This window comes from Poecilia formosa, unplaced genomic scaffold (genome assembly GCF_000485575.1).
Source record: "Poecilia formosa unplaced genomic scaffold, Poecilia_formosa-5.1.2 Scaffold120, whole genome shotgun sequence".
NCBI lineage: Eukaryota > Metazoa > Chordata > Actinopteri > Cyprinodontiformes > Poeciliidae > Poecilia > Poecilia formosa.
The window spans coordinates 1,556,824-1,571,186 of record NW_006800059.1 but is presented as its reverse complement, the minus strand read 5'-3'; the positions used below and the strand labels follow the sequence as shown (position 1 = coordinate 1,571,186).

The 14,363-nt window shown below is 38.7% G+C and overlaps 1 protein-coding gene across 7 annotated transcripts in view; it reads left to right on the top strand.

Annotated features, from left to right (window-relative positions):
* dlgap4a (discs, large (Drosophila) homolog-associated protein 4a) overlaps positions 1-14,363 on the top strand; it is a 97,266-nt gene that overhangs the window by 69,288 nt on the left and 13,615 nt on the right. For 5 of the 7 annotated variants that reach the window (XM_016675718.1, XM_016675719.1, XM_016675722.1 and 2 more), the window contains 5 exons: positions 4,822-6,064; positions 6,373-6,608; positions 6,963-7,040; positions 8,193-8,340; positions 11,342-11,561. In XM_016675718.1, coding sequence (XP_016531204.1) covers positions 4,886-6,064; positions 6,373-6,608; positions 6,963-7,040; positions 8,193-8,340; positions 11,342-11,561 — 1,861 coding nt within the window. In that variant the 5' untranslated portion in view covers positions 4,822-4,885. The remainder of the gene's footprint in view (positions 1-4,821; positions 6,065-6,372; positions 6,609-6,962; positions 7,041-8,192; positions 8,341-11,341; positions 11,562-14,363) is intronic. The other 2 variants (XM_016675724.1, XM_016675723.1) reach the window with 1 other exon arrangement.

Genomic DNA, 14,363 nt, shown 5'->3' with positions numbered 1-14,363 from the left:
ATTAAATAGACATAAAAAACGGGAGATTATTGCACTTAAATGTGTTAGCTGGCCAGAGGCTCCTCTATATGCACAAAAAGCCTTTTGCAAAAAAAAAAAAAAAAAAAAAAAGATAGCAACTTAATTGCCAGTCATTTGTCTGTGTCATTTTTGCAGGATTATTTTTTGTTTTCCCAAAAGGCCAGGAAATAGAAGAACGCAGAATTATTTTCAGTACATTCTGCAAAGCGGGAAGTGCAGCTCATTAGCATAAGGGGTTCATTTAGTGTATCTAAACTTTACATCCAGAGTAACCAGGTTTTATGCCTGAGCAGGAAACAGATTTTAGTGCAGTTGCTCTCTGAGTCTCAGCTGATACATTTCCACTGAGGTCCTGCTTGTCTTTATGAGTTTTAAATAGTCTTTCAATGCAGTCATCAAAAAGCAACCAAATTTTGCATTTTGGACCTTGACAAAACTTCACCTAAATGCATTAAGGGAACAGGCAATGAAAGTTACATACTTAACTGTAAAAGTCTTTTTTATCCTTCCGGTAAGTGTGTGGATGATTTTTTTTCTCCATTTTTGCGTATTCCTTTACCTGTTTTGACGAATGATACAAAAAGCAAAGTAAATGACACAACGATGTACAAATGACATTTAAACATGGGAGATAGTACTACGTTATTTTAACCTTCCTACACATATAGATATATTCTGATTCTTTTGCAAACATCATACATCAAATTGGATGTAATAATTGTCACAGACAAACCGCAGCCTCTATTTTGATTGTAAATTCCCAGTGTGTCCTTCTCACTTTGGGATTATTACATCATTTAATACCTGAAAGAACTGTAAAATCTCAGGCATCTTAGCCACAAATGCAATTAATGTGTCACTTTCAGAGCACATGCGGGAATACACACACAATTCTACTTGTCAAAGCGACTCCTGTGATTCTATGAATCCACAAACCTCCATGGATACATGCTGTATTTGCTAACATTACCTGCGCCCACCCTGTAATTATGCATTAGCCCGCTGGCCTCCATCACACACGTAGACATAGATGCACTGAACCTTTGATGGAATGACATGAACTGTGAACGTTATTCCTTTTTCATCTTTGCCCCTGCGATGCTCAACACTTGTCAGAGTTTCATTTGTGCGGGAGATGGGTGGGTGAGCAGCTTAACACATCTACGTGTGTGTCAGTGTGTGTTGGTGTGTCACTGTGTAGGTGTGTGTCAGTTTGTCAGCAGTGGTGCCTACAGGATGCGAACATGTTGGGCTGCAGTCAGCCTGGGTGGATGAATTGCGGCAGGCTGTGCCGTCGTAAAGCGCTGGTGTATTTGTCAGCACTCTGCTGGTGAGCGACCAGGAGCACTGACTCAGATAAGTGGCTGCTCTCACACTTTAGATTGTATGGGAGGTCAGAGAGCTGCAAGAAGTGGCAAAGCAACACACTGGAATGAAAATGTGCGGAGTTAACATTCCACGTTCAGCTCCCAGGCAAGATTTCATGCTTGCTGTGGGAGAGGGCTCTCACCATTGACTGATCGGTGAGTCATTCCACTCAGATACAGACAGCATCTGTTAGGCTGAATTTAATCCAGCATGAATTTCTGCTGCGTGAAATGTAAGTTTTCATAACCTCGGTGTAATTTACCGTCTGCTCAAAGTCAGCTTTGACAACGTGCCAACCGGTTGTAGAGACTCACCTTAAAGTGTCAGTTTTCCCACTCACGTTTTGTACCTGTTTTTCATTCAGTGCTAGTCCTGCTCACTTTGGTAAAGTGTTGCCAACTCCTCTACCTCAAGCATCATTATGCTTAATACGGTAACAGAAATAAAAATAATTTGGGAACCTACTGGTAATTGCCGATAATCCTTGTTAAATACATGTGAAATATTACTCGCATGATCTAATTTTGAAAAGTTAGCTCCAGTTCTCTCTCTGACAGTGAGCTTTACCCTCCTACTCACTGTGCATGGTGCCAAGACCAACGCGGGTCTTCATCAGGCTTTGTTTGTCACATTTCCAGTTGGTTTAAATGTTTAAATCAGGACTCTCATTGTAAATACATAGACATTTGGGCAAGTAGCTAATTATGTAGCAATTTCATAACTTATTAAAATCAATATACATCTTATTTTGAAAGGAATGCTCACTTTTTTTTCTTACTTTGAAGAATCTATTAATAAAATATTCACCTTTGTGTCACATATTTATGTCTGAGGGAAAAGGGTAGTCATGTAAAGACCCTAGATACTCATGTCAAGTTAAATCCATGAGAAACGTCACTAATTAAACCAGAAAGAGTGTGAAAAGTTTGGCTTTCTGTAATATGGAAATTGAAGGCATGATGGCTGGCAGGCCTCTCCAAAAGCCCTCCATCATTTCCTGAAGCTCCCTTTATATTTTGTGCTTCTTGTTACTGAAAATAGCTATAAATCTTCCTCCTTCAGTAGCATCTTATACTCAGAGTAGCGCTGCTGTCTGTATGACCTGATAATGCTCATCTGTGTTATGTTCAGTGATTGAAAACAGATTGACTGTTTTTTTTAGTGATCATATGGAGCGACTATGAAGCAGGGCAAGTCACGTGTAAAATCACATGATTCAAGTTCTGGCCTGTTTGTCAATATCTCTCTAATTTTAAGGGGTTTTTTTAACCTCCCTTTTTAACCATAAATGCCACTAAAAATACAAGGGCAATGAGTGGTGACAGAAAATAATTCAGGATTTAGATAAATTACTCAATTCAAACAGAAAACAGTGCATACTTTTCCCAGTTGATGTGATAATTAAAGCAGAATATATATGTATATTTTTTTATCCTGTATCTAAGTTGTCCTGTTTTATCCTCTGGGTATTAAAGGAAAGAATCAAAATACCGTAAATGCTGCAGTAAGTGGTTTTAGGAGGACACAAAATAAGATTTGTGGAAATGAGGGTCCAATTCCCTGGAACAAATAGCAGCTCTTAAATATTAATCTCATTTACATGTATGAGTCATAAAAAGTTCTGTGCATTGTCAGTGCTACACCTCAAAGCTATACATCACCATGATGTTTTATACAGAGATTGTGGCTGTCTGGCTGGACCAGTTCATACCATAAACAGAGAAAGCTGTGCTGTTTGCTGAGAATAATAACTCCAGTTTTTCTCCCATGTGATTAGTGGTGGAATAAAGCAGATTGTGACCAAAAGCAAAGACGTTAAATTTAAGTTTTAAGTACACATCACTCAGGTGACAAAAAAGAAATGGTGCAGCGGAATGTATTAAACGTTTATTACAACTATATTTAACATACATTTGCGATTTTTATGTAATGTGAGATCTTTGTGAGGTCTAATTTTGCCAGAAGTGCCTTTTTCTTTAATAAAACATGAATGTGCAGTACAGGCAGAGGTTTTAATAAAATTAGTGGAAAAAGAGATGCTGATTTTTTACAGTAAAAAGAACCACAAATGTTTAATTCTAGATATCCAAATGAAGTTCTGAGGCTATCAGGATAAAATGAGCTTTGTGAGCAAATTGCATATTATCCAGCATTCCTTGCTTTTTTTTTTAGCTTTCATAACTGAAAAAGCTGTTATGGAACTGTAGTTTCAGTTCTTTCTTGGTATTTCAGATACATGTTTTAATCCCTAATATTTCTGATATTTTTTACAATTAAGGTTTTTTTTTTTGTAGAATAGGCCTTACTATGGGACTTGGAAGACTTAAGTCTGTTTGTTTTCCTGCAGAACTGGGGACAATAATATGTCTCTTTTTTATTTAAAGTTCATGAAAAGCTTAAAATTAAACAGCTGTCTTGATTTTAGCATTAGCTCTTGAAGTTTCATAAGTTTTGCAGAAGAGCCGATGACTTCCATAACGTTAAGCTGCATAAGCCCATCATTGCTTTATCTGAGGAAGTCCAAATTTAATAAACACCATAAAAATGTAGCTGAAGATCTCATTTTTGTAGTAATTTGGAAGACTTTTGGTTGCAGTGAATAGTTGGTGGACTAAAACGGAAACTGAAACACTATACGATTAGGCCAAACCTGTTACATTTGAAAATGTTTTAACATAAAAGAAAATTTTAAAATAAGTGAAATTCTTTATGACATATTTTACAAAGAGATAATTAATTTGTGAATCAAAGTAAAATATTTTTAAAAAACACCAGATAAAAGTTAAATTTTATTAAACATGTATAATTAAAACCCAGCTGAAACACAAGATGATTGAATAGACATATTCAAAGGACATCTATTTGTTCTTTTTCTCTGCACCCATTTATTTTAGTGCTGTGCTGTTTACTAATATAGATTTCCTAAACATTACTCTTTTTTTTAGTTGAAACATAAATGTTTTTTTTCTTAAACTATTTTTTGTGTAACTGCTACTATTGCCCCACCTGCTGTTTAGTTTTATTAAAACAACTCAGTGCACTGTTTGTTGAAACTTGATTAAGAGGAAACAGGCTTTGTAATACTGTAAAAAGTCCCGTGCTGCAGAGATTATAAATTACTTCTTTAGTTGTTTTACCCTATTTACTTATCTGAAAATTAAAAACTTCTAATTGGACTCTCACTCATTTAAGCTTTAGGAGTAAAAGTCTTTTCTGCAGTTCAAAGATCGTAAACAAGTGGCTCTTTAACCGTTGTTCATGCATAATTAATTAAAAAAAGGGAGAACAGCAAATTGGTTAACCTGGAAAATAAATGGATAGCTGGAATGATCACAAGTTTTGCTAATTTAGCTCAGTACAAGTGTGATACTAAACAATCATTTTCAGTTCATTTCATAATTTCTTTTTGCTTTCCATTTTTTCTAATTGCAGGTGAAGCCCATCATTGGACCCAGACTGATTGGAGACATGTTCTGAGCTCGACATCTTGGCCACCATGAAAGGGTTAGGAGCCAGCCGCAGCCGCCACCTGTCTGACTCGTGTGAACCAGCGGGGTGCGCTCAGAAGCCTCTGTGCCCCCTGACGAATGATCCTCACAGCTCCTTTCTGTTGAGTCCTACAATAAACCACTATGGCACTTTGGACCCACATCTCCATCACTACACTCCCACCAGCCCCACCTCTTTGACCCCTGACTGTCTGCTGCCTTTCAGCCAGGTTCCCAACAGCAGCACCTTCCCTCGCCTGCATTTTACCCCCCAGGCTGATCAGCTCGATTGCCCCCAGAGCTGCATCCCCGGCGGTGGAGTCGGGCAGGGGGGCAGGGCTGCTGCTCTGTCCACCTCGTTGTCAATGGGTATGGGACTGGGCCTTGGTTTGACTGGTGCTCCCATGATCACCAGTGGATCTGCCACCATATCCTCTGCTGCAGCAGCTAAGATGAACCGATTGCCCTCGAGTCTTTTGGATCAGCTTGAGAGGCACCTGCCCCTGCAGCGAGATGGCTTCAGCACTCTACAGTTTCACAGAGGACGAATGTCTAAGCAGCGCAGTGAGAGCCCCGGTCGGATCCGCCACATCATGCACTCCGTGCAGAAATTGTTCGCCAAATCCCAGTCTTTAGAGAACTCGGGGCTGAAAGGCAGCCTAAATTCAACAGGAGGTGGCGAGGAAGGTGGCAGACCAAGCCGCAGGAGTAAGAGTAAAGACAGGGCTAAGACTGAGGGATCAAAACAGAGACCTAGACCTAATACACTAGGCCTTTGGGGCTCAGATGACGCTCTGGACACTGACACTACCAAAGCTGGCACTATCGCTGTAGGTTACCGCAACCCACTGAGTATGATGACTCTTGGCAGAGCGGTGTCAGATAGCCAGACTGCTCTCAGACATATTCCACAGGGCTATAACACAATTTCTGCACATTCTCTAAAAACCTCAAAAAGCAGCAGCGACCTCAAGTTCCTGGCATGCCCTGCGATGCAGGTCGGAGCCAAGGAAGAGGAGCCAAGAAACAGGGGGAGCAAGGATGACATGGCGGTGAAAAGGGGCACCTGGTCCACGCTCACTCTGAACCAGGCCAGGCAAGTGTTGCAGAAAGGCTCTGCTACTGTCAACAGGACTCTGCTTAAGACAAAATCATGTCACCAGGACCTGGCACAACAGTTTCTACAGGTAGGAGTTTTCCAATTTACTGAGAAATTATATACCCTGCTCCCTAAACTTTTCCATGTTTTGTCCAGTTACAACTACAAACTTCAGTTCTCTAGTAAGTTCATTGTTCATAATGTTTTGTTAGAAATTTTAAAACAATTTGCAGGTTTCAGCTACATATCCTGAAACCTTTTATCCAAGTGAATAAAAGTAACATTTATTCACTTGGAGAAAGTTGGAGATGAATGTTGCTAACACTATCAGGAAAAAAAGAGAGAAGTATACACTTAGCTAAAAATGAGGAAAACATGAAAGTATTTGTTATATAGGTTCCTCTGGAGGACTGGACCGGAAATGTGGGTCATGGAAGAACCAAGGGAACGGAGATCCCGTGCAGGAGGATGCGCAGCGGCAGCTATGTTAAAGCCATGGGAGACCCAGAAGACAGTGAGGAATCTGAGGGAAGCCCCAAACCTTCTCCGAAATCAGCAGCACGTCGCCAGAGCTACCTGAAGGCCACCCAGTCCTCCCTGAGTGAACAGCAGCCGCCACCACCACCTCGCAAGTGAGCAACTTCAAATAGGTCACACTGAAATTCTGGCTTTGGCTACCATGCTTATCGTTTTGCTTTAGTCTTTAGTTTTTTTTTCTTTAAACATAATTTTACCAGCAAATTGTTTTGTGAACATTGTTTCCTCAAAGGTAAACAGCAGGTGGCAGCATCCCTTCACAAACAACCATCCCATTGTACAGTCAAGGTGTTTATTTAAACTAGTTACAGACTCTGTGCATGAAGGTGGAGCTGCGATTTAATTAGAGCGTATGGGAACAGACAAATAGTATCGCTCTGTAATTGGTGCAAAAAAGCAACAGGAGGTAAATTTTACCGTGTGCTCTACTCCTACACCCACATGGACAGGTCTCGCTGCTACGCTCTCATGCGGGAGGATTTTCTGTGGTCTCCTCTGCAGAGTGCATGCTCTATGCAGCATCTGAGGTCAGTGTGATCCACAGGCAGGCAGTGTGGCGTTCCTTTCACCCTCACCTGCCCTCCCTCTACTACCCACCACCTGTTTTTTGCCCTCACTTGCCTAATATTTTTTCCTTAGTGCCTCAGTAGAGGGCCAAAAGTGCCACAGTGCAATAAATAAGCACAAGCATACATAAATATTGAAACATAATCTGGTAAAACATGCGTCTATTTACTTAAAAAGACATACAAACAACCTTTCTGAGTTATTTTTATATATATATGTGTGTGTGTTCCATGACACAATCATCCAGTATAAACTGATTACCTAAATGTTTGTTAAATAAATATTTTAAAAAAGAGATATTACATAAGATGAACATAAATTGAAAAAAAACTATTATTTAAATGTATAATAATCTAAGCATGAATGAAAAAATAAAACCAAAACTATTTTCATTACTTTACTACTAATTTATTATTTTTAACTGTAGAAAAAAAAACATTTTCAAATATATATTTATATTTGAAATAATCATTTGAAAATATAAATAACATTAATTTGAAAACATAATAAATAGAAAATCCACATTTAAATAATTCTTATGCATTTCTTCTTCTTCTTTTTTTTTGAGTGTTGTCTATGTTTTTTTTTTTTAAACGTCTTCTTTTTTTTTGTTTGTTTTATTGTGGCATTTTTGGCCCTTGATGCCCCAGTACCATCTTTCACCTTGCAGGCTACCCTGAACCACATGTTTGCACTTGACTTTTAAACTTGCTTCCTCAAGACCTTGATGTAAAAACATGGAAATTAGCTTCATGCAAATCCCTTCAGCATGTGCTGTTGCTTAGTGCACACATTGCCACTAACAGCACCAACCAGTCTTGTAAGCCAGAACAGAGGAAATTGATTTCCAAGCCAATGAAAAAGACTGCTTAACAAACCTTTTTTGACAGATTTGCTTATAAATTGCTGTTTCCTCTGTGCTGCTTTTTACATGCTAGTATATATCACCATCCACACATTTCAGCAGTATTTAATCTTTCAACACCACAGGGAATTTTATTTAAGAGTCTGGTTTAAAATATCCCCAGAAAATCATCAATTAAACACAATTAAACACACTTGTTCCACTCTCAGACTCACGAGAGGCTAATAATCAAATTCCTGACCCACAGCTCCCTGCCGTCCCTCAAAGAGCTGCCTACTAATCGAAGCCTTGATAACTTGGACTGCCTGGTTAGCCCTGTGGAGGCTCCTCCTCGCTACAGGAACAGTGATTTCAGCCAATGCTCCGGCACCCTGGGCAGAGGCTTGGGCACTCAGGTAGGTCTACAATCTGAATAAATGTGTTGCACTCTCTTTTATTTGGGATTATTTTTTCTTTCCTTACTACATACTTAAAAGGTAAAAGGTCTGTGCGTAATTGTTTTCACATAAGTTCACATTTAAACCGGCTATGTAAAATGAGGGCTGACATATATAATCTCTTGCAAAATGATTCACACCCATAGAAAGTAGTGAACAGGGATGCACTGATACAAAAAACTGGGCTGGTATCAGTATCTGATATTAATATTGTTGTAATGGCAAACATCCAATAAGTACCGGTATTGTTACATTTATTTGTCTTTTGACACCCTGAAAAACAGACATCACTGACATCGCTTCTCTGTTTCAGTTAAATATCCCACCGCCCTCCACCGCCCTCTGTCCCGAAACACATACTCAAACAGCAACATAATAAAAATAAATGACTTCTTAATATCAGACAGATACCAATTGATTAATATATGTCGATATATCGTGCATTCCTAGTGGCAGAAAACTAACAATGCACATCCCTCTGAAAGCACTATTCCATGAGACATGGTGTTGACACCAATCTGTGGATTGTTTTGGGGTTTTTTTTAGAAGAGACATGGCGTATTGGTTGAAGATTATGCAAAAATCAACAGTGGTAAAACTTGTTAGTGGCTGCAAACATATGAGACTGGTTAGAGGTTCACTTTTCAGAAAGATGCCAACACCAAACATGCAGTCATAGCTACAACACAGTGGTCGAGATCATAGCATATTCTTGTGTCACAATGGCCTAGTCCAAGTACAGGTTGAAATCAAATTGAGAATATGTGAAAACAGTTGAAAATGAATATCGGTAGACTGTCTATACATTCTAACTATAGCAATTTTGCAAAGAAAAGCTGTTGAAAAAGAATTGCATCAGCAACGGCGACATTAGGAGGGACTTAGGAGGGAAGGTGGAAATACAAGCCACACTTTTCAGATTCAAAATGTAAAACCTCAAGTTTTACTTAAAATGTTTCACTTAAAATGTTTGCAATACTTTGTGTTGTTCTAGTGCATAAAATATAAATATTATACAAGATTGTAATGTGACAAAATGTACAAACATTCGAGATGTATGAATATTGTTTCAGTTAAACATTAGTGTTCAAACAACCAGTGGTTTTTGAATATGCCCAATAATAAAAGTGCGCAAAGAACATTTGCAGATTGTTAAAATATATTACCTGGATAAGTGGACAACTTCATCCAGAATTTGGCTTGAATGCTGAACCACCTACTATGATCAGTTGAAGCAAAAATAGAACTACAGAGAAGCAAAGATGTTGCTATATTTGGACATGTTTTGCATAAACCAGGTGATGATTGAAAGAATCAGGTTATCCTGAGATGAAGGTAAAGTCAGTCATACTATGTTATTCTCTTATATACATCTGAATAAATGTGAAGTCAAATGTTATTAGGGATTTTATTATCCCCCTCCAAATAAATCCTACAAGTTATTCATTTATGTTACTGAAATTCTTTGCATAGACAAAAGGATATTTCTAAAGCCTTAGCATAGCTCCAGATATCTCAACTTGTTCTCACAATGAAAGAAAAGCTATTTTTAGGAGATCATGAAACGAAATCATGATTTTATTTAATCTCTAACCTTACCAACAACAAAATGACTATTTCTCTATAAGAGAGAGTATATTAAAGCGAAGGTGATAAGCAGACATCTTTCCTCACACAGATAAATCTCATTATGTCATTCATGTTGCACACCTCCAGATTAGCTGGCTAGTGTTAGGAAAGCCAATAAATAAAGCAGACTTCTACCATCTTAACTCTGATCTAAAAATGTCACTGTGTTTCATACGAGTATGTTACTAACTTTTAAACCACTGCCACTTTGAATTGGAGGTTATTGCTTTTTTTTTCTCTTTTTGTTATTTTTTTCTTTTACAGAGATTCTAAAAATTATTTACATGGGGAGTGGAAGTAGGTGCCAATGCGTCAACATTTATCTTTCTGTGTAGAACATACTAAGAACAGAACATGTAAAGCATTTCTGGTCCGAGTAGCTCACTGTTATAAAAATAAGACAGCGTAATAATCAACAATACAGTGTTTACCAAAAACCATTCTGATTATTTTCTGTCTTTACACTGCTTTATTTATTATTTTTTTTATAAAACTGCTACTTTGCCTGGAAATCCTTAACTTGTTTCATTCTCAGTATGTCCTTGACATAGGAAGGTAATCTATGCAGCACCGCCTTCTACGTTCATTTCCTTTGAAAATAATACTCAAAATCCAAACAAATGTGACGACAGTTTAAAGGATAAAATAAAATTAAGTCCATTGACCCTAATGGTACATTTTTAAATAGAAGTTATTTTAGGAAGGAGAAGCCTTCCTTGGTCTTGGCCCTATTGAGGCTAGCTATTAGCTTCAGGCTCAGCTAACTACTAAATAAATATGCTAAGAGAATTATCTGCTGCCACTAAGAAATTAACTGATTATAACCTTTTAAAAAAGCCTCTTTTTAAAAAGTCTGTACTATCCCGTTACGTTTTAAATCTGTGACAGTTTAAATGACATAATGCAGACTACAGCAAGATTACCCTAAGTACTAACAGTTAGAAATAGGAAATACTTTAAACACTACGTTATTTTTATAATATTTTCCTTCTCCTTCGGTTTTATTTTAAACTCAGACTTATTTTTTGTGCTCAGTGTGGGTGACTCAAGTCATACACTCAGAATCACTCATTTATTTTACCCACATACAATTACATCCAGCAAAATAGTGAACTTTAACAACAAATATTAAGATTTTTCTGCAAAATGTAAAGATTCTGCTTCACCTATTCTTAACTTATATGAAAACCTTTTTTCAGCTACTTATCTTTATGTTAGATTGGGGACCTCCAGTCCCCATCTCCACCCCCATGTGAGCATAAATCTGCCTATGTATGGTTGTCAGTTTGCTCTCTGCCCTCAGTGCGTCAGTCTGCACACGTTTTTTCAGGTATTCGCTCAGGGCTGTGGACACTCGTTACCATACTGTGAGGGGGAATCAAAGGCAGTTGAGGCTCTGGATCTGCCTGCTCCCACGTGCTTCCGTTCTCGCAGTCACAGTTACCTGCGGGCAATCCAGGCGGGCTGCTCCCAGGATGAAGACACGGCTTCAGTGGACTCAGAGACACCACCGCCCACTGCTGTAGGCTACAGCTACAGCTCCAACACAAGTGAGTACCACTTGGAGGAGGACCTTTAAGTGTATCAGTCCTGTGTTAAGAAAAAAGCAGGCTTCTCGTGTGTGATCCCAGTTGGCAATTTACACAGTAATTGCATACATGCACAATGCAAATTATTTAATAAATTGGTGTTAAGCTGCATGATAGAATGAGGGTTCAACTTCCTTAAATAATAAAGCTTATAGTAAAAGAATGTAAAAAAAAAAAGTTGCAATGTATCTGAAGTCAATATTGGTTTTCCTAAAAGAAAGTTGTGGCAGCTCTCAGTCATGACATCTATTTGTATACATTTCTGTACACCACCATCTGAGTGGTTCCTCACAGCTGACATATAAGATCATGACTGAATCAACATGGCCCTTTACCAAAGCTAACTAACACAGCACCTTCTGAAAGTCTGCTGGAGTTATGAAGATCTACTTGTTGACGTCAGTTGAGAATTATACCAACTGGGAGCAGCAGTGTTGACAACTTCACCCTATGAATCACATCAAGCTGTATGCCAAGAATGAGCATCGCATCCGACAAACTGGCTCACCTAACTATGGCATTCACCTTGGACACAGAAACATCAATTCGAGTTGGTCAAATGTTATCTAAGGCAGCTAAGATGATTATAACAGAAAGGGTTGAATGACTAGAATTAAATATACCAGATGTTCAAGATCCCACAGGTGAATAGACACACTGGTGGACCTGCAAGAAATTCAGCATGTAAGGCAGATTCTAAAAAAAATCTACTGAAAGGACACACGCACACGCACGCACGCACGCACGCACGCACGCACGCACACACACAGACCACCATGTCAGTCATCAGATACCCTGTTAGAATAATATTCTGCCAAAAAGAGATCAAATCCACCTCTACCAAGACAAGGAAGCTGCTCACCATCCATAAAGGGTTTCATTCATCAACGTCCATCAGCCTGACATATCAAGTGGAAGAAGGAAGCTAACAAGTGAGAGGAGAAATATGACCCTGATATTGAACCCTATGTGAAAGATGACCAGGATGAACCATCATGCATGTTATCGTCATGATATTAAGATAATGTACAAGAAATATACAAGAAATATTTATTAAAATATTTCTGATTTTATAATTCAAATAATAAAGGTTGAAAAAATATTTTTACGTTTTTCAGATTATAGATTACTTGGTTTTGCTGTAACCAGGAATGGTTTTCACAGTTCATCTTTTGCAACGACTCCCATGTTTATATGTTTATTTATATATTTTTGATACAATACAATAGAAATGACTGAAATCAAGAGTTGTTTTGTTGTCCGAGGTAACAATAGACCACAATAGACTGGATCCGAGGTTGTTTTTCTTGCGTCTAGACTGGATTCAGTTCCCGCGGCGTCGCTCTCGAAATGCAACGCACCTACCCTTAACAAGCTCACACACAACGTGACGCTGACGCGTAAGCCAATCGCCTTCATCTTCGATAACCTCGAGCTTCGTCTCTATCCAATCGTTGTCGGACATCAGCCACTAACAGCGTAGACTCCAATCGTCGGCTTTAAGGGCGTGCACCACAAATCTTTTCTTTACACCGTCGTTGTGTATCCAACAGCGGGGCACCGTCTACCGTCTGTCTGCTGCAGATGAATGAACAGAAACTAAGGATTTCAGAGCTACCAACAGCACAGTAAGGTTTTATGTAATTTATCACTACTAACCGTTACTGTTCGGACTGTTACTTGTTGTCGACTGTCTAGCAACAGCAAGCTAACCCGTGCTAACGTTGATGGTGTTGGTAGCTAGCTACTGTGGATGAAGAAAGCGGTTAGGATTAGAAAAAAAACTAGGATCGTTTGTGTGCGGCAGGCGAGGCTGAGAGGCAGTAATGTGGCTGCTACTGGCAAGAGTAATGGCAGTGAGACTAAAGCCTTCTCTTTGTGGTTTCCACGCCCGTATCATATCACATAATGCCTCGGGCCATTACACCGTTAAATGCCCGGTGTGGGTAGCACGCTGCGGCGAGCATCTCTCGGCTAACAGTGGAAGCTAACCGGCGGAGCTATCGTGTGAACTGTCCGGGTATGAACACGGCAGTCATCCAGGGAAATTAATAATCAATCCTTTGATTATAGCAGGCACACTGCACTACCTGGTTTAGTTTGAGGAAATGAACTATCTTTATTCAAAGCTGTTCAATTACGACCGAACTATCATCCAAAGTAACGGGGAAAAAAATATCCGGAATAACAGGAAACCGCTTCAGGGTTATTTTACTGGATATTCGTTTCCTTCCAACTTTTTTCCTTTTTGAGTTAAGAATAGATCTTAGATTAAGTAGATCTCCTCTTTTCCGATACGTTTGGTGTAATTATATGACGGTGATGTTTCCAATGACACGAAAGAAGCCACGGCTACATTTGGCTGTATTCATCAATCTCTGTTCAAAGTCCGAAAGCCATTGTACTTCATTTTATTTTCACTTGGCAAGTAAAGTTCTGTTTTAGACTCCATGAGGGCTTATAAATCAAAAATAGACATAAGTATTTATCAATTTTACATGACATCTGTAGAGTGAGTAGATGCAATGACTAATTTGAGCATAAACATTTAGTTTATTAATTCAGCTGCTGACACCAGTTGAGTGTCTTTGGGTTTACAGTAAAGATTCACTGATTATGCTTTCCCAGGCCAGTGCCAATTATTTTCTTTTGAAGTATGTGCTACGATACTTTTTCTGATGTTGATTATTTCCCTCCTCCCCTAAATACTATAACATTTAAGAGGATTATTATTATTATTTTTTATCTATGCTCTTTGACACA